This window comes from Rhamphochromis longiceps, linkage group LG2 (assembly GCF_057381845.1).
Source record: "Rhamphochromis longiceps isolate RC_006_pf linkage group LG2, R_longiceps_female_GT1.1, whole genome shotgun sequence".
Lineage (NCBI taxonomy): Eukaryota > Metazoa > Chordata > Actinopteri > Cichliformes > Cichlidae > Rhamphochromis > Rhamphochromis longiceps.
Window position 1 is genome coordinate 24,456,373 of NC_140558.1, and position 27,861 is coordinate 24,484,233.

Here is a 27,861-nt window from a genome sequence, read left to right on the forward strand (position 1 = left end):
GCAGGATCGAACAGCTGTCACAAGTGAATCAAATGACATTACTGTAAAACATCAGGAAGAGCTCTGTTCATTCTCCTTATATGGGCTAATCTGTGACTTCTTTTGTTTGTTTGTTTATTTGTTTTTAATCTCCATAAATGGCATCCACAGGTGCGCCTCAGCCACAGCTGGGGAAACCACTACGTTCAGGATTGATGGAGCGGTATCCCAGGACATAAAATGTAAAATGAATTGTTCACCCTTTAAATTTTAATACATTAACATCGACAGCTTTGTCCATCAGTGGGTTTGACTGTCAATTGGATTGACTGAACTAGACTAATGAGCAGAAAAACACATTGTGGAAAAAAGAAAAATGTGTCTGCATTTCTGTTAGCAGATTTACTAACATGGTTTCAAATGAATAGAAAAGGAAATGAAGCTATAGTTAGGTTGTTTTCACTGTCATCAACCAAACATATATATCACTGTTTATGAAATTATTCAGCAGTTTATGTCATTTACTAGAAAATGTAACATCGCTTAACAAACGTGCAGATTTAACCATTTAAAACTGCAAAATGTGCATTTTTCCAGGTCGAAGAGTTGCAAATATATGCTTGCGTTCCCTTTTCTCTATATCTCCAGTGTGTTTTCTAATATATTTGTACTTTTTTGCAGTTGATTTGTGTCATTTGTAATAACCCATGTTTGCTCTTGAAGGGTTGCCTTTGCATTTTGATATTTAGTCTGGTATTATTGTTTATCTGCAAAACGTCTGTATGTGGAAAATAATAAATATCGAATTCACTTTGAAGCATATATCATTCATATATATCCATAAGAACACACAAACATCGATGGACAGCTTGAACAAGCCAAAATTAAACAAGTTAGTTTATCATCACAGTTCATTATTTGATTTACTGTTTTAAGTGAATTAGGTTCTTTTTTTTTCTTTTTTTTTTAGAAAACATGTTTTTGTTATCTTTTAAATCCTTAAGAAGCTGTATTAGCTTTAGCATCATGGTCAAATGAATGTGGTCTTTCTTCGCTTAAGAACTAAAGTAAAGTTAGCTGCAGTCCTACAGAGTATCAGGATATTGGTTTTATACATTACCTACTTGCAGTGCTAACACAACTTAGCCTGTGGTAGCTTAAATCAAAGCGCTAGCTTATTTGCTAGCTAGCCAGCTCATTATTAGCTAAACTCTCACTAATTTAGAGAATATTTTAATGATTTTTTAATATTTAGGATTTCTCTGGTTTTATACAATAATACAAATTGTTATTTCGCTTTATTATCTAAAACAGCATTTGTCTTTGGTACTATCTACTATCTACAGCAGTGGTCCCCAACCTTTTTTGGGCCATGGACGGTTTGTGTCCGACAATATTTTCACGGACTGGTCTTTAAGGTGTCACGGATAAATACAACAAAATAAAACCAGTGCCGGTGTTGTGCCAAAAAGTGATTGCCTGCCAAAAACTGATTTCCAATGTTTCCGTGTGTTTTTTATGTGTAATATCGTTATGTATGTTGCTAAATAGACTTTGGTGAATGGGTATTACAAATGGGTTGTATATAAAATTTAAAAATTACCTGTTTCTCAAGTATCTTTGTAACTGTGTTATTGTACTTACATTATAATCAATCAGCTCCCTTTTGTCCACTTAAAATATCTTTACAGAACTATTTTTGCCTTTGTTGCAATTTCAGCTGTCCTCTTGGCCAGATTACGCTTAAAAGAGAATATTTTAAAGTCAACAATAATTTTTTTAACTGCATAAATAAAGCATACATAAAGGCCACTGCCAAAAACTGATTGCGGCTTCTACCTTGCTACAGGAATGTTGTTTGTTGCTCAAGATGATGTGATATCATTTATGAGGGATACATTTGACATATGTTTCACATATTATAGACCAACAAGTTATTTATAGCAGTTTAAATACAAGCAATCAGTTTTTGGCAAATACCAGAAATCAGTTTTTAACAGACAATCACTTTTTGGCACAACACCGGTACCAAAAACACACGCAAAAAGGCCCAGGGAAACTGAGTTAACAATAATAAACGATAAAAACCCTGAAAACCATAAATTTCACACCTGAGCCTCAACTCCTGCTGCCGGGTAACAAACAACTCCGGTCCGTGACCCGGGGGATGGGAACTGCTGATCTACAGCATCTTTGACTGACACAAGGTCAAATCAGACCTGGGGACTCAAATCCATGTTTCTTCCATCTGTTCTTCTGTCATTCTACATAGTGTGGAGGCTAAAGCCTATCCCAGTTGCAACAGGGCAAGAGGAGAGGTACACCCTGGACAGGGCTAATTCAATTTCTTTACACCCACTGGAGCTCAGTGTAAGTTAATAGAAGTCAGCGTTCCTTGTTTGATGACTCTTCAGATGGATGTTGCTGACAGGGATTCGAATGCAATGCACCCCATTTAATCAATACTACAAAAACGTCAGACTAAAACCGAGAATAATGAATCGCTCTTTTTGAAAAAGCCTGCCTGAAGAGTCATGTTGGCTGATTTTATGGTATTGTAATTTTGTTAGATCCTGTAAATCTGTGGTGACTTTTGTTTTTGCCTGTCAGTTAACTCTGCTTTTTGGACTGTGTGTGATTCTCCTCTTCTGTTCATATGTTTCATATGTAACACTGTATTGTTACAATCTCACCAAGAAACTTACGATAAAACTGCTGAAGAAGCATCGCTTGACTCTGAACCTTTTTCGTATCACTGCCCTTGAATTGGTTGCTTTAAAAACAGTGATCAGATATGCAAACACTCGCAGTCAGCTGCAACCTTTGGTGACTTTGATGCATCAAGACCATGATGAAAAGGCAATAAGATACAGTCAGTCTCTTATCAGTCTATTTTTGCTAATATGTTGATGAACTCTCAGCAAAAATTCACATTAGGCATTAATTCACATTAATTACTTACATTCAGAGTCCAGTCAGACCTTCATTTTTGAGACCTAATTTCAAAAATTAATCTGCAAAAAGTGAGGTAGTTGCTGCAAAACAGATATTTAAATGCAAAATGACAGGAGTGCTTGGCAACCATGCTTTTGCACACAGATATAACCAGAATACAACTACGTTAGCTGAGCTGCATCGCAGACAGTTTACACTCATCAGTCCAAACTGACTCCGACTGATTGCAAAGTGCTGCCAGTCTGTTTCCTTTGCAAGGAAGCTGTCGTCCTATTACTTTGTAGATTTTAACTTATGTGCCCGTGCCAACAGCATGGTGTCTTCAGTTTTCAGTGTTTCCCTCACACGCAGAACTCAGAATTTCACATCTGTTTATCCGTTCTCTTGCTCTCTGTCCTGTATCCTATTTCACCCTTCATGTGTGACCCTGTTTCTGCTGCACTCTCATTCTATTTCTGTCTTAATCTCGCTATAGATTATCCCTGTAAGTCACTCTATGGTCCTCTCATATGTCACTGTCAGCACTTCTTCATTTACCTCTGTGTGTAGTCTGTCTGCATCTTTCCCTTCTTTTTCTCTCCCTCTCTTAACATGTGGCCTGTTGCAGTTCCTTGTTTTTGCCTACAAAGTATAATTCTCAAGAAGGTCACATGTCCATAAATAGATGTAGCAGATGAGTGCTGCTGAGTGTTGAGAGAATGAGAGGTTTATAGAGGAAAAACATGAGGTTTTCACTGATCCTTAATACTGAATCTGCAGGCCTCTGTTTGAAGGAACATTAAAATATTTAAGAGGCTAAATCTGTACATTTATTCATGCCATGCCTTGCAGTTAAATGTAACAAACGTATTTAAGCATAAAAAGGCATGTGCCCTGACTTTATAACATAGTTATTATAGTTATGTTTTCGGTTTCCAGGCAAAACTATTTTGGAGTGGATGATGTGGTTTGGCATGTCAGCTTTCAAGAGACAGTCCTCAGAAACAACCAGCAGTAATGAGTAAGTCTGAGTCTAAATATATATTGTATATTACATTAGATTAGATTCATTGGATATTAATGGAACATTTAATGAGAACGCCTTGGTTGCTGTCCTAGGTTTTGAAATCTCTCATTTTAATTTCTTATTATATTAGATAGATATATAGATACTTTATTGACCTCATGGGGGAAATTATTGTTACAACAGTGTGATAAAGAATAAAAATAGTACAGTGTACAATAAACATCAAATAAACAACACATGAGGAGCCAAAGTTCTTTGCCTACCGTTCTGGAATTGGGGTGGATGACGCTGTCATCTACCTGGTACACCGATCCCTCTCTCACTTAGAGCCGGCGGGGAGCACTGTGAGGATCATGTTTTTTGACTTCTCCAGTGCTTTCAACACCATCCAACCTGCACTACTGAGAGGGAAGCTGGAGGGAGCCGGAGTAGGCAAACAGCTGACTGCATGGACCATCAACTACCTTACCAACAGACCACAGTATGTGAGGCTCCATGACTGTGTGTCCGAGGTGGTAATCTGCAGCACGGGGGCACCACAGGGCACGGTTCTCTCACCTTTCCTGTTCAGCCTTTACACTTCAGACTTCTGTTATAATTCGGACGATTGCCATATACAGAAGTTCTCAGATGATACAGCCATCATTGGATGCATATCAGACGGGAATGATCAGGAATACAGGGGGGTCATCAGTGACTTTGCTGGCTGGTGTGGGACCAACGTACTCCAAATCAACGCCGGCAAGACAAAGGAGATGATCATAGACTTCAGGAGGAAGTCACCCCCTGCAACACCGGTGAACATCCAAGGGAAAGACATTGAGATAGTGGACTCTTATAAGTACCTGGGTGTTCACCTCAACAATAAACTGGACTGGACTACAAATACAGACGTCCTGTATAAGAAGGGCCAGAGCCGACTCCACCTGCTGAGGAGACTGAGGTCCTTCGGAGTCTGCAGGACTCTGTTAAGGACATTCTATGACACTGTGGTAGCATCTGCCCTTTTCTATGCAGTGGCCTGCTGGGGGAGTGGATGCACGGACAGGGACAGGAGCAGGATTGACAAACTGGTGCGGAGGTCTAGCTCCGTGCTGGGATGTCCCCTGGAGTCTGTGGAGGTGGTTGGTGAGGGAAGGATGTTAGTAAAGGTGACATCCATCATGAACAACCCACATCACCCACTGCATGAGTATGTGAGTGGGCTGAGCAGCTCCTTTAGTCAGAGACTGAAACACCCTCGCTACAGGAAGGAGCGCTTTCGCAGATCATTCATCCCAACAGCAGTTAGACTCTATAACTCCTCAATCACAATGTCATAAGTCACTGGACACTGTGAACATCCACTGTCACCACTTCATGCATAATGGACCTTCCATGTGTATAGACATGTGCAGGTATATATGTATGTATATGTATACATATGTATATTTAGTGTGTACGTGTGTGTGTGTACATGTCTATAAACAGGAATAGTAGTGGTACAATAGCTATATCAAGCTATATAGTTTATGTCTTCCATATTTCCAGCCATATCCATAATCACATACTGTGTATGCTACCATTGTATATGGTGTATTATCTTACTTTTTTTCATTGATTGTACTTATTGTATTTTTGTATTTCCTTCTGATATCTGTACCTGAGCTGAGGTGACGCAAAAATTTCCCCGTTGTGGGATCAATAAAGTCTTATCCTATCTCTTATCTTATCTTCTTTGCAACAGATTCCAGTAGTTAGTTAAAGATAGTCAGTATTATGTTTGTGAATGCACATTGTAAAACCAAGTGAGGAAAAAGAGCATGGTGGAATAGTTGAAATGTGGCTTGATAAATATGGAGAGGGATAAATTTGCTGTTTTCCCGGAGGGACTGGCGGGCCGTGCTGTTGGGATAATATATTTTTTCATTTTTTCTTAGAGCTCAAATATGGTACACCATAGGATAAACACAGCGGTCATTTTTATTTTGATATATTTCCTGTTATATCAAAGTGCATTCCTATTTATTACCCGTGGAGAGCAGCAACAGGCTCGGATGACAGTAAGCAGCCTCAGTTTTCAGTAGAGGAAGAAAGCGGAGACGTCACATGGGGAGATACAACAGCAGTAGCTGCTACACCACTAATCACACAACATTAACATAACTAGCTACTAAAAGCTAACCTGGCTAGCTAATTGTTTCGTCTTCTTCATGCAGTCGGATTTGCAAATTTGCAAGAAACAAAATTCATAGACGGTGCAAAACGGAAAACAATATTACGGTCACACACAGCTACCGTGGCCTCTTCTTGCATCCAGTAGGCAGGGTATTTAGGCTAGCTAGCGACTCTGCCTTGGCTAGCGTCAGGCTAGCCAGCTAGCTAGCTAGCTACTAACATCGCTATCGGTAGTTAGCTAGCTAGCGAGCTGTAGTAACTTACGTCATGGAGGAACTAGTCGTGGAAGTAAGAGGGACAAGTGGGGCTTTTTATAAGGTAAGTTATTGACTTTTGTCGAGTTTAGTGACCACCGTTCACACACTATGTACCAAGTAAGCCTAACTAACATGAAATTGTGTCACGGGGCTAGCTCAGTGTTATATGTGGGCCTCGGTGCTTCTGCTCAACGTCTACCGGGACCTGAAACCTGTAAACAAAGCTAACGCTGCGGTGGGGCTCTAACATCAGCGGTAGTGGATAAATTGGTGAACTATTGGTGATAATGACGCTTAACCAGGGTAGCTGTTTTAGCGGTATCGGTAACGCTGATGTGACTGCTGTACGATGGTACCCCTAAAGTGATGTGCAAGGGTTGGTTGCAGACTCACAAACATCAGAATCAATCATGGGTTGGCTGTTTTTTGTTTTTTGCTTTTGTCAAATAAGTTAATTCAGAGCAGCACACAGGGGCGATGGTTTGGCTAACCTTTATTGTGCCCGTAGCTGCCAGGTGTTTTCTTGTTTTGTCAAGACTGCAGAGATTTTGGGGTCAGTCAGGCAACAAGTAGATCATAAATCCGATCCCGTGACCTGCGTGTATCACTGGGGTGGGGTGGGGGAGATAACATAAGCAGTACAATGGGATAACACGCTAATTAGCAATAATTACTTACATTTGAATATTGTTTAATTCAAGGACACAAGAATACAATGAATGGTGAAGAATCTAAATAAAATGATACATTTATTATTTATTTATTTTAGCTGTCAGGTTTGTTGTAGTGTAAATATAGGATGACATATATCTCAAGTAAAGTTCTGACAGATGTCTTTTTAAAGCTAATAGTTTTGTTGTGGCCACATTAATGCGAGGTACATGAATGCTGTGAGTATGCTGTATAATCAGGGTAAATAGTAATTGGAATTAATCTTGATTCAGGTCACATACTCTCATTAAGCTCAGCAGTTGCCATGTAAACCATAGACTTTCATGCTGTGCTCAAAACTTGTATGCTTTCCCAAATCAAGAGGCTTTTCCTTTGAATGTAGGAAAGTTGAAGTTGGCACTGTCAGCTGTACTTTGGCTTTTAGCTAGGTGTGGCACTAAACAGAAGCCTTTCTTTTAATAGTTGCAATCATATTGTTAGCAAGTACAGAACCATATGAATGGGTGGGTGTGTCCGAACATTTGACTGGTGCCATAGCTTGAATGATAAGTTTTACTGTCAAACAGCTATGAGAAAAGTTAGGCTAATTTTTGTTAGATAGTAGTCTGGTTTGAAAAAATCCAGTCCCACCAGGTAACTCTTAAGAATACTTTCATTAGCCGTATATCTATCATAACCTACATGTATACCACCATTATATTTAATGTATTTTACCTTATGTAGATCAATCTAATAAGATGATGTAGGTGTGACTGCTTACAAGTATAAGCAGATACACAACAAGAGGGTGACTTTGGCAAATGTCTTTCTGTTCATCAGAAAATGCCCAGTGTGTTCACAGAGGCTTATTCATAGTGCTTAAAACTTAGGCAGTTTGTTCTTCTCTTGGCCCAGTATGATGTCACTGAGAGCAAATATCCCTAATATTGTCATCTTAGGTACACAGTTCTGACTGAAACCCCACCCACCTGCTGTTCACACCTTCTGTTTGCCAGGGGTTGACTGGCAGACAGTTGGCCTAATAGGAGTAGAGCTAAAATGGTTTAAAGATGAATTGAGCTGCACCAGCAAGAGATAAATGTGGATTATTTTCAATTGTGAATCATGCAAAGCTAGTGTAGTAGACTGTAATCGAGTAAAAGGAATAGTGTAATAGGTCCACTTTAAAGGAGACTTATTTACGGAGCAGTTACCTTTGCTAGATGGCAGCATAACTCCAACACAGGGAGTTGCATCTTACTGCAGATCACTTGCATGATTTCAATGTTAATAAGCATTCAAATTTTGGTTAATGAATCAAGAGTTTTGAACGTAATCATTTTAGTTAGTTGTTGTGAGGATGTTGATTAACTAAATGTGTAGTTGGCAAATAATTTTTATAATGTTTTTGGTGATAGTTGAACTGAAAAATGACACCCTTGTCTCTGGTATTATAGCAAAACTTAAAATATGCTCTTGGCTGAAATGAACAGCCAAGAGAAATAATGAGTGCATTCATCTGCCAAGTAAGAATAATACTAAAGAAATAATTGTAGAAAATGGTTCTGCCATAAATCACTTGAGTGAGAAACTTAATTTTGCGGTTTTTAAATTGCACCTTATGCAGCATAGAAGTCATTCCTCTTTTTTATTGTAATCTCAACAGCAGTACAACAATTGCAGTTTACTGCCAGTAGACTAAACTACATTATCTCCTAATGCACCCTCTGTGTTGCCCTCATATTTTGTGTTTTGGTATTTTTCCAGTTTTAACAAGATTAATGTTCTTGCTAAAGTCTGAACTTCGTTTCTGAGCGAGACAGTTCAGTCAGTCACAATCCTAAACATGCTCACAGGTCAGTGAGGTCCTGTCAAAATTGGTTTATTTGTTTTTTTTTAACCTTGGGAGTTTTGAGAATCTCTCCTTCTTGCTTCATTTCATCCACCACTGACTGCTAGCTTGCCAGGTTAATGCAACCCATTGGCAAGGCTCTCTAGCGCTCTCTTTTCCTTCTAGGCATCGCATGGCCTACTTGCAGTGTTTGACACACATGACACACACATCAGCTGTGTGTAGAAGCAGCGAGAGAGAGAGAGACTGAGCCAAACCTGGCTCGAGCCCAAAGCTCAAACTCCAGAAAAGGAAATTATTTAGGTTGTTTCATTGCTAGGAGCATTAGGATAAGGTCCGGCTTAAGCAGTAGAACTGGTTCCTGTTTACATGGTCGATGCCAGTTTGACTTGCACACTGACTATTTTAAAGATATTTCAAAACTGAATTTACTTCTGTGACTCTTGCAGGGCTTTGTAAAGGATGTTCACGAAGGATCTGTCATGGTAGCATTTGAAAACAAGTGAGTAAAGTAAAATATAACATTGTGTAATATGTCATTTCTTTGCCAAACAATAAAATGAACTTTTTGTGTTTGTTCCTCTGTCCCAGCTGGCAGCCGGAGCGGCAGATCCCATTCCAGGATGTGCGCTTTCCTCCTCCAACAGGGTTCTGCAAGGAGATCAGTGAGAGCGATGAGGTCGAGGTGAGAAAGTGATTGTTGCCATCAGACATGGTGGGTTTGGAAAGCAAAGTTGGTATAGCTGGGGAGCAGTTTGGAATAGCATGGAGCGGAGTGAGTAGAGTTGAATTTTCAGTGTAAAATAAGATTTTAAAAAAAGAGGGTGATGCTCCTTAGATAGTCTTAGATTTTCTGTTCTATCATTGGTAAATTAGTCTGACTTGTTATTTTTATTAATAATATTATTCACAATGATTTCCTGTATCAGTGTGTCCAGTTGTTTCTGTGCCAGTTTACTCTTATCAGCTTTGTTTAAAGGTGGGAATTATTTCTGAAATGAACTGTGTGTGTGTGTCTGCCAGGTGTATTCTAGGGCGAATGACAAAGAGCCATGTGGATGGTGGCTAGCCAAGGTTCGCATGGTCAAAGGGGAGGTAAGAGATGCTCCAGTTCATCTGTAAGGCTCACCAAGCAGCACTGAAACAACATGGCTCTGATAAATTTGCCTAAAACGCAGCCCAGACACTTGCTCCATCCTAAATGCTTTAATATCACAACTTCCTTTAGTAATACTAAATACAGCCATGTTTACTAACAACATTTTACACTCATGAAATGTTATGTACTCATAAAAATCCTTTTTATCAAGCTCACTGCAGATATTTAACTTCAGTGTAACATCATTTCTCTGGTGACAGATGTCAGTGTGTGGTTGAGTTTTACAATCCTGAACAACACATTAACTCAATGACTGATTGAATTCAGACTATATGCCCCAGATGTTCTTTATATCCTTGTATTTCCATTTTCCTCTGGATTTTTTGTGCACGTAAGCTCTTCCTCTGTTTGTCCTCCTGTTGTCTTACCACCATCAGATGTACTTTCTTCAAAATAAATTTTTAATAATATTTACGCACAGCTCCAGCCTGTATGGGACTTATTTAAACTTTTGAAAAAAAGTGATGTTTTTCTATTGGATCGCTCATACTTGATCTGTCTTTGTTTCCAGTTTTATGTAATAGAGTACGCCGCATGTGAAGCCACATTAAATGAGATAGTGACGCTGGAGAGGTTACGGCCGGTCAACCCGAATAAACCAGCCACCAAAAACACCTTCATTAAGATCCGACTGGATGTACCCGAAGATCTACGGCAAATGTGAGTTTGACTTGCATGAATAAAGACTGGTGCACAAGTTTGAAATTATTTGGATTTTCTGTAATCCACATGGGGCCAAAAGCATGCATACACTACCCACTAACTTGTGCTTAAATGTCCCTTAGCAAGGTGCGCCTCAACCAGAAGCTTTTGGTAGCCATCACCAAGCTCCTAGCATAATTATAGCTGGACTGCTCATCTTGGCAGAATTGGTCAAGTTCATTTAAATTGGTTGATTTGTTGGTAAAGTTTAGGAAGTCCATTCCAGAGCCATTTCTAAATAACTAAAAATTCCAGAAGCATCAATTTAATGTTACCACTTTGACGAGGTCTAGGAGAAGACCCCAACCGTCACCCTCAGATGAGAGGAATTTGGTTACATTGTTTAGAAACAGCCAAGGCTCAGCTGTGCCCTGAGATTGAGACTGCTGGAACATCAGCAGAGAAACTAGTTTTACATCACCAAGAAAGAAGCCCCTACTCTATAATTGACGCCTTCAAGCATGATGGAAATTTGCACCTGTGCAGGTAGACAAGTCAGATGCCTTCTTTAAACTTTTGTTTTAAAGTTTTATTGTCAGAAGAGACAAAGACTGAGCTATTTGGTCATAATGACAAGGTATATTTGGAGAAGTAAAGATCAGGCTTTCAGGGCTAAGACCTGTACCAGCTGTCAGACATGGTGGTGTCATCATGCTGTAGGGCGGTTTTACAGAGCTGGAATACCTGAAATTCTTCAACTTCAAAAGACATAGTTGGGTGTTCCTACAGGATAATGACCCCAAACACATCAAAACTAGTTCTGGGATGGATAAGACAAACGAACATTTAGTTGCAACTTGAATTGAGACAATTAACCGACTATTCGTCTGGGTGCATCTGTATATTTAATCCTATATACATATTTTTGACCCTGTGTGCATGAGAGAAAATCCAAAATAATTTCACATTTGCCATTAAAGTTGTATGCTGCACAATCTTTTCATTCTAGAATATTAATCGTTCAAAGAAATAATTAAAAGCTTAAGATTACTGTTACATTCTTGACCACAACTGTACGGTCAAAACTTGACTTACTCCAGCTTGTATATGAGCCTGTACTCCCAGAAGAGTTTGTATGTGTACATGTATCCATAAGCTGTTATCACTGAGGACAAATTCATTTATTAAGCAACTTGTTTGCTGGTTTCACTATGATAAAGTATACGTGTTCTTGTGTTCCCAGGTGCTCCAAGGAATCAGCACACAAAGACTTCAAAAAGGCTGTGGGAGGGTTCAGTGTCACCTACGACTCAGAGAAAAAGCAGCTGGTCATTTTGGTTGGTCAAACTGTTGTTTTTCTTCTTAATGTGCTACATTTTCACACAATCATATCCTCTATTGACCCTTGCATAGCATCACCTTGAAGTGAAGTGCATCCATAGGTGACTTAAAACATCAGAACCTCACTCGTGTATGATATTAATGAGCGTAATGTTTGATTGTTACAGTCGGTGAATGAGGTCACAACAAAGCGGGCCAATATGATGAGCGACATGCACTTCAGGAGCCTCCGCACCAAGCTGTCTCTAATGCTGAGGAACGAAGAGGCCAGCCGACAGCTGGAGGTAGGTTACGCACAGCTCCAGCCTGTATGTGACTGTTTGGATCATTTTGCAGCCTGGGATGGAGAGTTTTTAAAGGGTTTCTTTTCAGTAAACTTACACACCCTCTTTGCTCTTTTGTGGAATTTATTAAATGTTAATTAATGAATTTTTTTGATGTGCATTTCTTCAGAGCTCCAGACAGCTGGCATCTCGGTTTCATGAACAGTTTGCTGTTCGGGACGATTTAATGGGTCTCGCCATTGGGACTCACGGGGCCAACATTCAGCAGGCGCGTAAAGTTCCTGGAGTCACTAACATAGACCTGGACGAAGAGACCTGCACCTTCCACATATACGGAGAGGTAGGAGGGCTTTACTTGTACACAAATGAGCTGAGACATAGATATGTAGAGCTTGCCCTCATTAATGTTAAGTGGGTACAAATTTAACAGACCAGCATGGGGTAAAAAAACACAAACAAAAGTAAGTATGCCTGTTTTGTATTTCATGGAAGGACCAGGATGCTGTCCGTATAGCCAGAAGTTTCCTGGAGTTTTCTGAAGATATCATCAAAGTTCCCCGGAACTTAGTAGGTGAGAAAGTCGCTCAACCGAGACAAAGAAATGAATCATCGGGTACCTTTATTTTACTTGATTTAATCCAGTTTCAAGTTCAGCCAGAGTGAGACTGATGTTTTTTCTCATGCAGGGAAGGTGATTGGCAAGAACGGCAAGCTGATTCAGGAGGTGGTTGACAAGTCCGGTGTGGTTCGGGTTCGTATTGAGCCTGAGAACGACAAAAAACCATCAGCGGCAGCGGCAGCAGCTGCTGATGAGGTCAGTAGGGAGAGAAAGTTGCGTCGTGTTGCTGCATTAAAAATCATCACAGTAAATACAGCAGTGTTAGAGCTCAATCACTAAGAGGATTCAAACTCTCCTGGTCCTCCTCTGTCACAGGGAATGGTGCCATTTGTGTTTGTGGGAACCAAGGAAAGCATCTCCAATGCAACAGTACTACTAGACTATCACCTCAACTACCTTAAGGTTTGTGTCCTCAGTGATGTCATCTTCTACCAACCAAACATCAAAACGGAGCTAAAGGATGTGGTCAGGCAGGGATAGAGTGGTGGCCCCAGTAGGTAGAGTGGTGGCCCCAGTAGGTAGAGTGGTGGCCCCATGACCGGAAAGTCGGTGGTTCGAATCCACTGAACGGCTACCCTGGGGTACCCCTGAGCAAGGTACCGTCCCTACACGCTGCTCCCCGGGTGCCCAATGGCTGCCCACTGCTTCACTGAGTGAATGGGTTAAATGCAGAGAGGAATTTCCCCACAGGGATCAATAAAGTATACTTTCTTTCTTTTCATTGTTGACCTTCTGTGACGTTTTCGTTCATGTCCACAGGAGGTGGACCAGTTGCGACTGGAGCGTCTACAGATCGATGAGCAGCTGAGACAGATAGGCGGTGGAGGCGGAGGGGGGGGGACAGGGCCCCGAAACCCTAAAGACAAAACCTACGTGTTCGATAATGGAATGGGGCTCGGGATGGGCCGAGGAGGGGGAGGAGGAAAGCCCTATGGAGGAGGGGGAAGAGGTGGACGAGGGCGGAGAGGAGGAGGAGCTGCTTTTGCCTCAGGTTTGATAGTTACTGCATCTATATTACTGCGGGTAAACTACAAGAGCTGATGTACTCTCAAGTCAGTCAGCTGCAGATGTTTCATGTAAAATTTGTTACGTTACTGCACTTAGTATTTTCAGGTATCTGTACTTGGGTATTTATTTTTATCACAACTTTTTACTCCCTACATGTTAGCATAAATATCTGTACTTTCTGCTCCTTGAATTTGGAAAACTGGCTCATTACTTTAGGTCTAACACATTTGAGGGAAGTAATTACTTTATGTTGCTGAGCACCTTTAAACATTCAACCAATCTGAACCTAAATGGAGGGAACAATAAAACATAGTCTGCATTAAAAGGAGTAATGTTTTTTTAAGTGGCAGCTGATTTCAGATGCAACGTTTCAATCAGCTAATGCATAAACTGTTTATATGCAGTTTGTCACACAGTGTGTTGCTAGCTACAGGTCCAGCTGCTGTATTTCACAGGTAGATAAAAGAATTACAGTTAACTTCACTCAGAGAAAGATGAGAAAGACAGGAGAGGAAGATGAACAGAGGTTATATTTAAAGGTGAGGACTTCTCATTGCCATTTGATAGACAGGACATTTAAATCAAGCATCAGCTTATATCTTGATGAATTCAGTTGTTTAAATCGACTCTGAGCAGCCTGCACACAAAGAAAATGTACTGGAGCTCTGAACAAAGACTATTGTTACTTATTTCTAAGTGATTCTTCTCCCTACGCTGCACCACTACAACCAACCTTAGGTTTCCTCACCAGACAAATCCCACTTGAGCCGCTGACTACACTAATTCTTCTGTTTAGGTATGGAGGTAAAGTCACCCATCAGCTGGTAACAGTATCCTCCAAAGAGCTACTTACTTTTATAAAAGTGTCAGAGCTTCTACTTTTTTAAAATAAAAAATTGTAATCAGTTTTTCACCTTTTACCAGATTTTTTTTTTTTAACAGAAGTACGTATAGGAGAAAGTCTCCTGTGATTGTTTGGTTTAGATGTAAAAGGCACAATGACAAAGCAAACGAGCAGATTCTCGGCCATAGATTTATGTTCTTGTGATTTCATTTCATATTGAAGTAAAGTGTTTGGACATCTGATATTTCAGTAAAAACGTTTCCCCAGGCGATGATCTGATTATGAAACGGCAATTAATCAAAGGTTGAGTCTGTGTTGTCTTTCCGAGGCAGCCGAAATGAGGTTGGACTTTGTCCTCGGTCCCCCAGGCACCAACTCTGAGGCATCCAACGCTTCAGAGACAGAGTCAGACCACAGAGACGAGCTCAGCGATTGGTCGCTGGCCCCCACGGAGGAGCTAATGACAGGAGGTGGGACCCTGCCCAGACGGACAGATGGGAGGAAGAGAGGAGGCGGCGGTGGGCTGAGGGGACGAGGAGGGAGAGGAAGAGGAGGGGGAGGATATAAAGGTGAGTGTTAATTATCATTGGCGGTCTTTGATCTTTTCACAGGACTCTTATCTCATTCCATGATTTTTCTCAGCCCATTTTTGGAGCATTTACACTTTGTCTAAAAAATGATCAATGCAAAAGCTTGCTAAATGTTTCTATTAATCAGATAATAATGAATGGAATTTATTTTCATTTGAAAAAATGAAAATATGAAAACGATTAAAGAGAAAAAAGTTGGTGTGTAATGACTCAAAAGAAATAACATTTTGAGATGCTTTTCATCAAATTATGGCCTAAAGAACGGAAATAAATCACATCATGAGATCTCTGCAGACCTCCTGTGCAAATAAATTCTCATTATGAGTTTTCTTTTCAAAACGATCCATATTTATATTGAAAGAAACTATTTCTCCCAACTTTAATCTAATTAGGATGTACACAAATTTCACCCTATTTTTACCTGGCAAAAGGTAGGTCACCTAAGACTGAGTCTACTGAGCCATGCGAAGATTGTTTACATGACTGTGGCTAACTTTGATTGCTAACTTGTTGTTTTTAATGTTGGTTTAGGTGAAGACATGCAGTGGAACGAGCCGAGAACTCGTCACATCAGAGACTCAAAGACAAGAGGCCAAGAAGACACTCTGCAGGTAACAGTCACAAACAGCTGCTGCCAAGTTATTTTCATGTCATTGTTTAAAGTCTAATATCTTTGAAACGCTCCTCAAAATTCTGTAAACATGCTTTTCAGTGAGCATGCCCTGATTGATCCTTCTTTCTGGCATTAAAAAAATGGCCAAAATGCAGAAAAAATTCAAGTATTCTAAATTCAGTATGACCTGAAATGAGTGACTAAATCCATTAAAGCATCAGGAAAGTGTTCAAGGATATTTTTCAGTCATCTGTAGGACCAGGGTTTTTTGTAGGCACATCTGTCACCCCTGGTGGTCATTAAAAGGAAAAAAACTACATCTGTCTTTATAGTTTTACACCTATAGTTTGTTTACTCCGGTTCAAATCAGATGTTTGGTTTGTTTTCACACAGAAAAAAGTGAAATAAAATGCGTCACTACAAACCATGTGACCATTCAGTCGTCTCATTGGTCAGATGTGTCTGGAGCGGGTGCATAAAAAAATGTAAATACAGGAAGAAGGTGCTTTGCTCTGGACTACTGGAGAACGCAGAGCGTTTACGTTCATTTCACAGCTAGCTGCTGAACAGACCTTTGCGCATCTATAGTGCCTTCCCGAGATCAGCGTACATAGTTATGGGATGTTTTGTAGCTCAAACTTGTAACGTACTCCTGTTAGCTGATTCATGTTGTGTTCATACCTGCACAAACAAACCACACAAAATGTGGGGAAACGAACAGAGTTAGAACTGACAACACGCCGCAGGTGTGCAAACACCCTTCTACTCTTCATGGCTCCCTTTTAGAGCCACCCTCAAGTGGCCATTACAGGAACTGCAGTTTTTGACCACTAATTTTATTTTGCAGCTACAAAGTTTGGAAATTCTGTTTCAAGCAAGACATTTAAAGGAGGTGATGATTGTTTACAGTGAGATGATGTAGATCACTTACGATGATAAGATAATACAGCTGAATAATATTTGAGGCTGACTGTAACTATTTACGTTTCTATTTTAAGCCATGCTTATTTAATGAATTCTCAGTGCTTTGCAAAAACAATCCAGCTACTTCAGCATACTGGCAAATATTATGAGACTGCTACTAATTTTTGAATCATTTCTTCTGCAAATATTGTTTACCCTTACACCACTGTCACAGTCAACAGTGCTATTTTCTGCATATCAAATGTTCCCTCTGTTTAACACTCCAAACCTCAACTGTCAACAAGACACTCTGTGTTGTCACACACTCAAAGTCCTGCCTGTTCTCACTGAACATCACTGTAGGACACTTTCTAAGATGGGGCTATATTTAGTCCTAACTTAACTTTCTGCTTGATTCGTGATTGCAGCAGGTTTGACATATGTAAAGGTGCACAGCACGGTGGGGTGATGGTTAGTACCACTGCCTTACAGCAAGAATCTCCTGGATTTGATCCACCTGGGGCCTTTCTGTGTTTGCATGTCTTGCTCATGTCTGTGTGGGTTCTCTCCGGAAACACCAGCTTCTTCCCAAAGTCCAAATACATGTGGGTTAGCTTAACTGGGGATTTTAAGGTGGCCGTTGGTGGTCCCTTTTGCCCCACAGGACCTCTGAGGTGATCTAAGGAACATTGGCAGTGGACACTTGTGGTCTTTTTTTGGAGGAAACTTGTTCTATAATGAATTGTGATATGAAACACTTGAAGGCTGTGTTGTTTACATCAAGTGTTTTTGCACTATGGTGGACATCACCATACTGTGCTGTTTGGGACACTACAGCCCTTCAGGTGCTACTGCTATATAAGGGTTTGCCCGTTCTGCAGCAGTTTTTAGGTGGGTGGTGCATGTTAAATAACAGCTGCATGAACACAAGGACCAAAGCTCTTTTAGCAGATTTGTGCATCATAACAAGGTGATCATTGTTTTTCACGTCAGCTGAAAGAGGTACTGAAATTGTGGCGTATAGCATTGTTCCTGCTAATTAAAGTCAGATTTTCAGTACAGCTGTGAACGGACTGTACCAAATGCTTCAGATAAGCACTGACATCTGTGTGAATGATCAGTGTATGCAGAGACAGGTGGAAGTCCGCCCTCTATCTATCACACAGTTCGTGTTGACAGCTGGTCAGCTAGCATTGACTCATACACAGTAACAGAGTATAAACCACTGTTCGTTTCTCAGCTTTGTCTCAGAGAAGAACTCGTTTTCTTTAGTCTGACCCTCCTGAATGCTCCTCCTCTGCTTCTAGTAGTGGATTTACTGAGATGCAAAATATTTTACAGGACAGGCAAAATATAATTTCTATTACTTTTATTTTATAATAACCTTTTTGTGAACGATGCATTTCTACAGTTTATTAACCAAATAAAACAAAAAACAGAATTGCCATACAAAAACCTAAAATAACCAGGCTGAAACCAAACGGATAAATAACCTGGTGCAGGGAGGACTGAGGCAGGTGCAGGTGCTGCCCCTCCCTAAGTCTGGTCCTGCTGATGGGTTTTTCCTGTTAAAAGGGAGTTTTTCTTTCCCACTGTTTCTACTGCTTGCTCATAGGATTGTTGGGGTTCTCTCTCATAATACTGTTACAATATAAAGCACCTTGAGGTGACTGCTGTTGCTATTTGGTGCCATATGAAAAGCACGCAGCAGGCTGCACCGAGGGTAAAGGGAAAGTTAGCTGTGTAGTGTGGGGCCAGACTCTTATGGATTTCTTTATTTTTCTACCCGCAGATTCGTGTGGACGGGAACAACGAGCGTAGCGTGCAGCACTCCTCAGGTGGCCGAGGCGGTCCGTCCTCGTCCCAGGGCAGTCTCAGTGGCAGCGGCGAGGGACAGCCCCGCCATCATCATCAGAGACCTACTAGAGACAGAGGGATGAAGAAGGAGAAACAGGACGCTCCCGCGCTGGTGAACGGAGTGTCGTAGATACCCCACTGGAGGACCTTCTCACTTAGACACACACACACAGGCAACTCATCACAGAACATCGTAGAGTCTCAGTCTCTGCTTTTTCTTTTCTGTCTCTAACACAAGAATACACATATTTCCATCAGCATGGAAGTGTTTACAGTAGTGAAGTCTTAGGCTGGAGGTGATCTTGTATCTGCTGGTCTGGTCTGTTCTTGACTGGTGTTGTATCTCCTGCGCATTCTCTGGATGAAAGAAGAGGAGGAATTAGACTAAAGCTCATCTCACAAACAACCATTAACACCAAACATACTCGTGCCCCACTAAACCAACATAGTTTGTTTACTGATGCTCCATTTGGACTTGCTAATGTGAGAGAAAAAAATGAGGCAAAAGAAATCATTGGCCGTTGGGAATCAAAGATTTGCAGCCACTGGAGAAAGCAGGATGGAATATGTGCCCTCGCTCCCTGAAAAGCACACTTTTAGGAGGTGGCTTCAGTTTTTTCAGCAGGTCTAAATTTTATTTTTGGTTTTGTGAAATCTCCAACACATCCTTTATAATGGAACTGTTTTGTCCAGAGAAGCGAGTCTCTGTGGGAAATCAGCTCTATTATTCCACAGAGACTTTTGAGGTTAACTATCAATTTAAACACATCTTTTCAATAAGGGGCAGAAACGTTTCGGTGTCACCTAAATGACATGCAATCCTATGGGGATTCAGACTGGAAGATGATGTTTGTAGAGGGCACTTTATGGACTTTCTTTCTTTCTCTCTTTCTTTCTAACGTAGTTATTGTTTCTTTCTTCTTTTTCTTTTTTTTTCAACATTTAAAAGCATCCATGTTTCAGAATGAAATGCAAACGGGGAGGCATGAGCTCTGAAGTCACCTGTGTTTTGTTTCCCGTTGCCTTGATATTCAGATTCAGTAAAACTTATCGAAATGTACAAATGGAGAGACATAAATCTGAGGCACACTGATGCACATAAACTGCTTAAACACAGCGACTCCCATGAGTTTGTGTCAGGGTACATATTGTTATGAACTGTTCTCCTTTCCAAAGGAAGGTTACACTCCTGTACAATGACCAGAAATGCATTATTCCTGCGTGTTTACAATTAGTCTACCATAAACACTCCACATGTGTGCAGTGGTGTTAGTCCACAGTGAGGGACTACGCTCCCTGAACTCATTCATCTCATCTGTAAAGAGCTGTCAGCAGGAATCACCATCCTATACCAGACTCTTCATCCTCTTCAGTGAAGGGTGCAGACTGAAGCTAGGCGTATTTTGGTTAGGTCCACGTAAACCTGGCTTGATGCCCGTTAAAGTCATTTCTTTTGCTTTCAGACAAGCAGGATGCGTTTAGAGCAGCTAACTCCTGTCGCACCACTTTGTTTTTCTTAATTTATGAAACTCTTTGTATTTAACTTTGCCATGACAAACTTATTTGAAGTGTAACTGTAGAGGACATGACAGACTGTTGAGTTTTTCCTTGACAAAATAAAAATTTGGCCTAAGTTTTATTCTTTTTGGTGATCTTATTCCTGACCCGTTCAGTTCACATATGTTTTCTTTTAGTTTTTTTTTCTTCTTGTTTTTGAACAGTAGAGCAGTGTGATAGCAGTCATGCTCCATCCATTGATTTTCCATCCATCGATTTTTCGATCCATCGATTTTCTGATTCAGGGTCTTGGGGACTAGGGCTGATCCCAGCTGACTTTGAGAGGCAGAGGTCCATCACAGAGCCTTTTCCATCCACACCCACTGAAGTGTGTGAAAAGTCTTTATCTCTGTGCCTTTGATTTATGCTCCTCCATTTCTCTGAATTTGGCCTGAACAGATTAGAACTTTTCATCCTGCCTGTTCAAACCCAGCGCTACACCCCTCATTTAAAACATACTGCAGATGGATGTTTTGTAGAGTGAGTGGTTGTGTGACCCTGTTTACATTGGTTTCCATTGTTTTGAGGAGGCACAGCGGTGTAGCCTGCTGAGGTATTTTATTCTAGGGTGAGACCAGTTTTCTGACCTTGCTCGATACTTTTCTGCTTTGAGTCAGAGCTCTTCGAGGCGCTGACGTAAACAACCGGAGCAGCAGACGGTTCGTCTTCAAACAGCTCAGTAACTTTGTGTTACCAGTGCAGGCTTTCAGACAACAAAGGAGCAAGACTAAGCAGGACATCGCTTCAAGCTCTTGAGGTGTTCCAACCTGCTGTTCGGTTGACACCCCAGTTGATCACTGACTTCGTAAATATGTTGAATAGAAGGATCCTTAGGTTCACCGTAAACATCTAAATAGCGAGAGTCAAATGTAGGCTGCAGCGAGGCTGTTGGTCATTGACATCGTCAAGTTGTCCTAAAGTCAAAGCGACTGCTGTGCTGTATACAGGCTAGTGTAGAGAGTACCTGTGGACCTGTGGGTGATTATGATGAAAATAATACTCATTAGTTCGAATAAAGTGACGGTCAGTGTAAAAGACAAGCAACAAAAAGCTGTTCTTAAGGTTTCTCTGTGCATTTGTAGGCACATTTCACTGGAACATCTCGCCACTAGTTTCTAGCACTGAATCTGGAGTAGCAGGTTCGCTGTGGGTTATCCAGGTTACATTATTCCACTGGTTGTTACAGTAGCATAGGACTTTCCCAGGAAGAATCCACTGGATATAAAGTTAGATCACACAGCGTTAAAAGAAACCACGTCATCATGGGTGATCACGATACCCTAATCTTTTTTTGTTCCTTTAAAAAATTGTTCCACAAGTATTGGCAATCAAATTGTCCAAGGTCTGAGAAAATTTCAGTAAGAAAATTGGTGCCAATCTCTACTAAACAATGACGTTTGAGCCATTGCGTATTTAGATTAGCAGGGGCTCTAAACAGTTAGCCAAAGCTAACCAAACCTGGTGACCAGCACCTCCGAATGCCGGTCGGAGGACCAGCAAACCATTTAGGCTTTCTTTTTCTGATTTTGTTAAACTCATTTTTGCCTTGTTTCGATTGAAACTTTACTGTGAATTAAGGTGTACTGACCTGGATTTATTGGTGAGAAAAGCAGTAATGGTATTGCCCAACAGACTGCTTTTATTAAGAGCACCATCAATAAGCACTGCAGAAAATAAATTTACAGTATGTTCAATTAAATTCCAGACTGTCAGAAACAAGAGCTCTCTCCTCTTGGTAATCACCAGCTCACTGGTAACCCGTTCTCGGTTACATTTTGAATCCTGTTCCTAACCCTACATTTGTCACCAATAACCTGGGGGATGACCAGAGGTTAAAAGTCATGGCGAGCAAATCCATGTGAATGCTGTGAATGCTCAGGGAAACCTTAACTATATTTTGTGTAACATGTGCCTTTAATTGTGGCTAGCATCACAGCGTAGACTTGTAAATCAGGGATGATGAGATGTTACTAACGGACCAGATGAATAAAGACGGCAGCTCCTGTAGCGCAAATCCTCTTTGGTCGTCACTGACAATGCTGAGCATCTCGAGCTTCCTCTAAAAGTCTAAGGGCCGTTTATGAGATGGGTGATTTTTGGCACTTCAGGAAACTGCCTTGTTTAACCACCTGGTCTGGACACACTGAAGGTGTTGTAACCTTGTGCAGTTGACAAACGTAAGCCTGTAGCTCAGGACCTGGTTCGACTTGTTTCTGAAATGGATTCGGTTACTTCTGTGGGAACATGCAGAGATCAACTCTGAGCGGCTACTTTCATGCCAAAGAGAGGCATGTTCTCTGTACTCACACCTTTTAAAGGGTTTTCAGTAAAGACGACCCAGTGCAGCGTCACTGCTGCTCTCACCGAACCGAGAAAGCAGCTGAAGAGATTTCAGAGGTTGAGCCAGGTCTTCTCTTTAACAGACATCGGTGTACTTTTTCAGTCTTGCGGTGCATGCATTTATTTATTTTGGATCTTAAAGACATTCAGTAGATTTGGACACATTCAAAAGATAAGTTTAAGTTTGTTTTCTTTTTTTTGGATCAGTGTTGCTTTGTCTCAGTTCTTCTTGACCTGAGTTCGGCTAGCAAAGCCAGCGATGAATAACATCGTATGTGAATAGACAGTGATACCACTTTCACCTTTTTTAGGAAATGTCACAGGAAGTAACCAATCGTGAAACAGGCTTTCTTTGAATTTCATTTTTTCCTTTTACAAAAAAGTATTATGGCTGTCGGCTTTACTTATCATTAATCTGTTAGGACCTTTGCTTTTACTGCAGCCATGTTGCATTGTTTTTTCCTCTGTAAGCGTTCTCAGCAGTGCATCGACAGATTGCTCGAGTGAAAGTAACCCATTTATTGTCAGTAGAGCTTCAATATTATGGAGTTTCTGTATTTAAAGAAAACGGTTAGAAAAAGAAGGGAGGATGGCATACTGTATATAATGATGTCATTATTTGTCTAAGAAAAGATGTTTCAAATGTGCACTTATCCTGATATATTCTTTGTTTTCTTTTTAGTTTGCTAGAACTCTTGATAATAAACTTAACGTGTGGAAAAAATAGTGTTCTCCAAGCAGGATTGAGTCACATTCAGCTTTCATTAATAATGAGATGTCCATAATTTTGCACAACTTTACTGAAAGAGAGTTTTTTGTTTTTTCTTTTGTTTTTGCCAGACGGGGAAAATCCACAATGAATGGTTGAAATCACATACAGAAGGTTTGCTAAGACTGATTTTGACTAGTCTGTACAGTGTTTAGTTGATTCAGTGGCACTGTGTTACTTTTATAATGCGTCCACTAATTTTCTGAAACAGCAATTAAGTCCATCCAAATAATGCACCAAAGTTCATAGTGATACTCCATCCAAAATATATTATTTAGTATACCTGTCTGGTTGGGCATAATTTAATTTAAAAAATGTCCAGTGACATTTTTCAACTCAGGTCTTTGGTAATGATTGGCCATGTTTACCACTAGCTACCACTATCCACTAGTCCAGCGGTCCCCAGGCCACGGACCGGTACCGGTCCGTGAGTCATTTGGTACCGGGCCGGGAGAGTGAGACTCTGGTGTGAAATGTATGGTTTTCAGGGTTTTTTATCGGTTTTTAGCGTTATTTTGTTATCGTTTTTTTTCGTTAACTCGGTTTTCCTGGGTCTTTTCACTTGTGTTATGAATAAATCTTATTTTTATTGGTATCGGTACTAGTTTTATTTTGTTGTATTTATCCGCGACACCTTATAAAGGCCGGTCCGTGAAAGTATTGTCGGGCACAAACCGGTCCGTGGCGCAAAAAAGGTTGGGGACCACTGCACTAGTCCACCAACGGACCATGTAAGGTTAGGGCTGAGTTTTGTCTTAGCCATACGTACATTTTCAGCGTTAATCCATTGATTTCTTTTATTTGGGTGTTCCAAAGAGCCACCAGTTTTTTAAAGGGTTGAGGTTAAACTAGCTAGAACTTGACCAATATCAACAGTTAGTCCTCAAATATGATGAGACCATCAACATTAGGCTCATGTCTATGTGCTAACAGATGCAGCTAAGAGGTGGTTAGCCTAGCTAAGCACAGGTTCTATCCAAAGTTTAAAGGCGCCTTTAGGGTTGCTGAAGATGCACTGAAATGTTAAAATGTGGTGAATTAAGCTTGTAATTGGTAATTAAAAAGCATTCATTTAACTTATTAGGTACAGCTTGTTATTGGGTGACCATAAGTCTCCTTAGCTGTTTACCCCATAGCATAATGCCATGCTAAGCTAATTACCTCTTTGTTTATTTTTCTCCCATAAAGGATGCATTGGTCTACCTACAAGCATGTACCAGTTTTGGTAAAAGCTTGCCTCCTTCTGTAACTGAAGTAACTCATGTTTAATGTGGATTTTCCCTTTAATTTAAAGCCAGTAAATGTGTCTTATACCCTGGACTTGTCATCTTTTTATGTACAGAGACCCAAATGACTAATGAGAGTTTTGTTAGGATTCCCTTAACCTCTTTTTCTTTTAAAATACTGTAATGTTTTCATAAATTTGCAGGTGAGACTTTTCTTGCAAGAGCTGATTCTCTTTGAAATGACAAAAAAAAAAAATTGTATTGAGTCTACAAATGTCCTACTTTCACACCGTCGCACCAGTGACAATGAAATTCTTTGCATTTTTGTGTGAGCTACAACCTGCTTGTTGGTGTATTTTATTGTGCCTCCTAACACAAAGTTCAGAGTAGAAGTTTTTAATTTCCAGACCGAAAACTACATTTGGGAGAGCTGAAGTTTTTTTTTTTTCATGCTTTGGTTGCCTTTTTAGGGGCATTACTAACAAACTATAGTTTGAAACCAAGGCTTATATACTGTGGAAAATGTACATTTAAAAAAAAAAAAAAAAAGCAGTAAAGGACTGTTGCATGCTGACCAGTTTGGGTCATTGGAAAAATGGTACTAAGGAAGCCTTTACGTTCAAGTTTCCACAACTTACTGGTTGTGGCCTTGTTATTCAGTTCTGTGGTTTTTGAGTGACTTGCATTGGAAACAACTCACTGTGAGTATCCTGATACGTGGTATCTAGCCATGGGAAACACTGCACATGTGGTCACAAGGGATGAGGCATCAGAAATGTTTCCCTAGAAACAGATTTGCGTGATATGTGAAGTCCCTAAAGAACGTTTAAGACTAGAAACTCTTCACTGTGTCCACCTCAGTGGCACTGATTCCTAGAGATTAATCAAAAGAACCGTATAGGTTGTAAAGATGCGCTGTACATTGTTTGACACCCCAGTTTAAATTTCAGTGGTGGGGTTTAAAATGCCTCCCTAAAAAGCTGTTAACCCACATGAAGTTTCAAAATGTGAGCCTAGTGGGTTTGGGATGGAGGTTTGTCTGCTTGTGACATTTTCAATCTTTTTAGCATTGTCATTGCAAATAGACTGTTAATAACTGAGTGCAGAAATAACTTTCACTGGAGGTTTCTGCCTTACAGGACAACAAAGAAACGGCATGATTGAAAGTTTACTGTCAGTTGACATAAATACAACAATACAAGTATTGGACAGTTTTTCTTGTGAAACGTTGCTGTGTTGAGGATGTTTTCTGGCAGATTGTCTGGTGGTACCTTGTTTTTTTTCTTGATAGAGAGGGGATCTGGATGATTTGATGTGCATTTGGTGTGGATTCTTACTCTTACAGCAACAGTTTAACGTACAAAGGCAATGACGTGACCAAAGTATGGACCCGTCACGTTGGGGTTGCAGCATGGTTTACGGGGAACCATCTAAAGAGATGAGACCTAAAATTGTCATTGTTGTTGGTTGCTATTCCACAGCACATGTCAGCAGACATTTATTTGCAGAATGTATATACATAAGCAAATACTATCTAGGCACATTGTTGGCTGTTCAACTATATTATGCCAGGAAGTGAAGACACACAGAGAATCTGTAGATACTTCAACCAGGGTAGAGAAAAAAAACCCGCTGTAAAACCTTGTGTGCACTTTTTGGGCATTTTTCTTTTCTTTTGTACATACTACTACTAGCATTTAAGATGTTTGGGTTGACATGTCTGGTTATAGTGCAATATATTTTGTATGCAAGCAGTTTCAATAAATAAAGGTCGATCTTCCTCAATTAGTGCTGGCTGTTTTTTTTTATTTTACCTTAGCATGCGGGCAGTTTGATAACAGAACCAAGATCATTTGATTGTTGGTCCCTTGTTTTGCAGAGGAGTTAGTCTTTACTCCATTATTGCAAGGTGTCCTCCAAAACAAGCCCAAATCATCATCCTTCCACCACCGTGCAAACCTAAGCCTTACTACCATTTCTCTAGTGTAGGCGGTAGGTGGGAAAAAATTGTGGATGCAATGTAAAAGGACACACAATCCCATTCAACTGTAGCATTTAAAAAAAAATTTAAAAGCAACAACAGCAGTCAGAAATACCCTCCTGTTTTCACTGCCCCATACACACATTAATTTCAAAACAACACAGAAGTTGGGCCATGAACCTGTGTGTGTGCACCGGTTGTATGTGGAGATCCAACGTGAAACTATAGCACAGCAGATTCAATTTATTCTGAATCCCATAACGATGATAATTTAGCTTTATCAATGGGAAAATTAATTTTTAACAGAACTTCCTGAACTGGAGAGCCATTGCTGCTCACCTTGACCATCGGCAGGCTCTTGACAAACACATGTCTTTGGACTTTTGTGGTCTGATCTTTGGACAGATTTGCTGGGACATTCACTCCTGGAAGATTGTGGTGTTAAAACATTACCTGAATGCTTCAAAGCATTCTCTGTCCCCTACTCAGCCTACTTCTCCAACAGGCTTCTTCCTGTTAGAAGTGCGTCCTTCCTTCCCACTGTGGTCAAGTGCTGCCCATAGGGATCATCTGATTATTGGGGTTTTCTCTCTAATAGTGTGGGGCCGTTACCTTAAAACGTAATGCACCTTTAGCTGTTGGTGACTGTTGTTGTGAATTGGTACTATATTAAACATAAATTGCATTAGGTTGAGTATAGACATCATCAGCATTTTGAGGCCTTCGGTGAAATGACCACTTAAATGCAGCCTGAATGAAAAGAGGCTGTTACGAAAGTGAATCAAGAGTCAAGGCCAAACCGCTCTACTCTGCTGCTGCCTCTAAAATTGGACAACGACAAACTCTCGAAAATCATTTAGACACAATTCAAGTGGAAATTAGAATAAGTGTCCTAAACGACTAAATACTTACAATCAGCACTCACCATAGTCCTCTGAAGCTTTCTCATGAAAATCCACTGAAAGCAAATAAAAGAAAATCAGATTAAGCATTTATAACTGCTTATTAACAAGGTGATTATGTTTTACTTATCCCGAGAGCGTCGACTGTGTGAGAGTTACTGCTTGTTTCTTCTCAGGCTTTAGAACTTTTCTAATATTCCTGTTTATAAAAGAACTGAACTGCACTGAAGAGCAGCCAAACATTAGAAAAGACTCCTTATTGGATGTGTCCTTAGATTTGAAAAGATTATAAAAAGATTATATTTACATGTAAATTAGTGATGAGATTGCTTTTAGTTTCAGTGAATGTTAACTTCACTCGCACTGTAA

The 27,861-nt window shown here is 40.3% G+C and overlaps 1 protein-coding gene across 2 annotated transcripts; it reads left to right on the top strand.

Moving 5' to 3' along the window:
- Nucleotides 1-6,003: 6,003 nt before the first annotated feature.
- fmr1 (fragile X messenger ribonucleoprotein 1) lies at nt 6,004-26,394 on the top strand. 2 transcript variants are annotated; one of them, XM_085419460.1, is made up of 15 exons: nt 6,004-6,415; nt 9,307-9,359; nt 9,449-9,542; nt 9,881-9,952; nt 10,528-10,676; nt 11,902-11,995; nt 12,167-12,283; nt 12,453-12,623; nt 12,776-12,854; nt 12,970-13,097; nt 13,218-13,304; nt 13,662-13,893; nt 15,087-15,323; nt 15,876-15,955; nt 18,653-26,394. In XM_085419460.1, exons 1-15 carry the CDS (start codon nt 6,365-6,367, stop codon nt 18,845-18,847), a joined length of 1,839 nt encoding a protein of 612 aa, XP_085275586.1. In that variant the 5' UTR covers nt 6,004-6,364; the 3' UTR covers nt 18,848-26,394. The 2 variants fall into 2 exon arrangements, with proteins under 2 accessions (XP_085275586.1, XP_085275588.1); XM_085419462.1 differs by having other exon boundaries at nt 6,005-6,415; nt 15,123-15,323.
- The last annotated feature ends 1,467 nt before the right edge of the window (nt 26,395-27,861 follow it).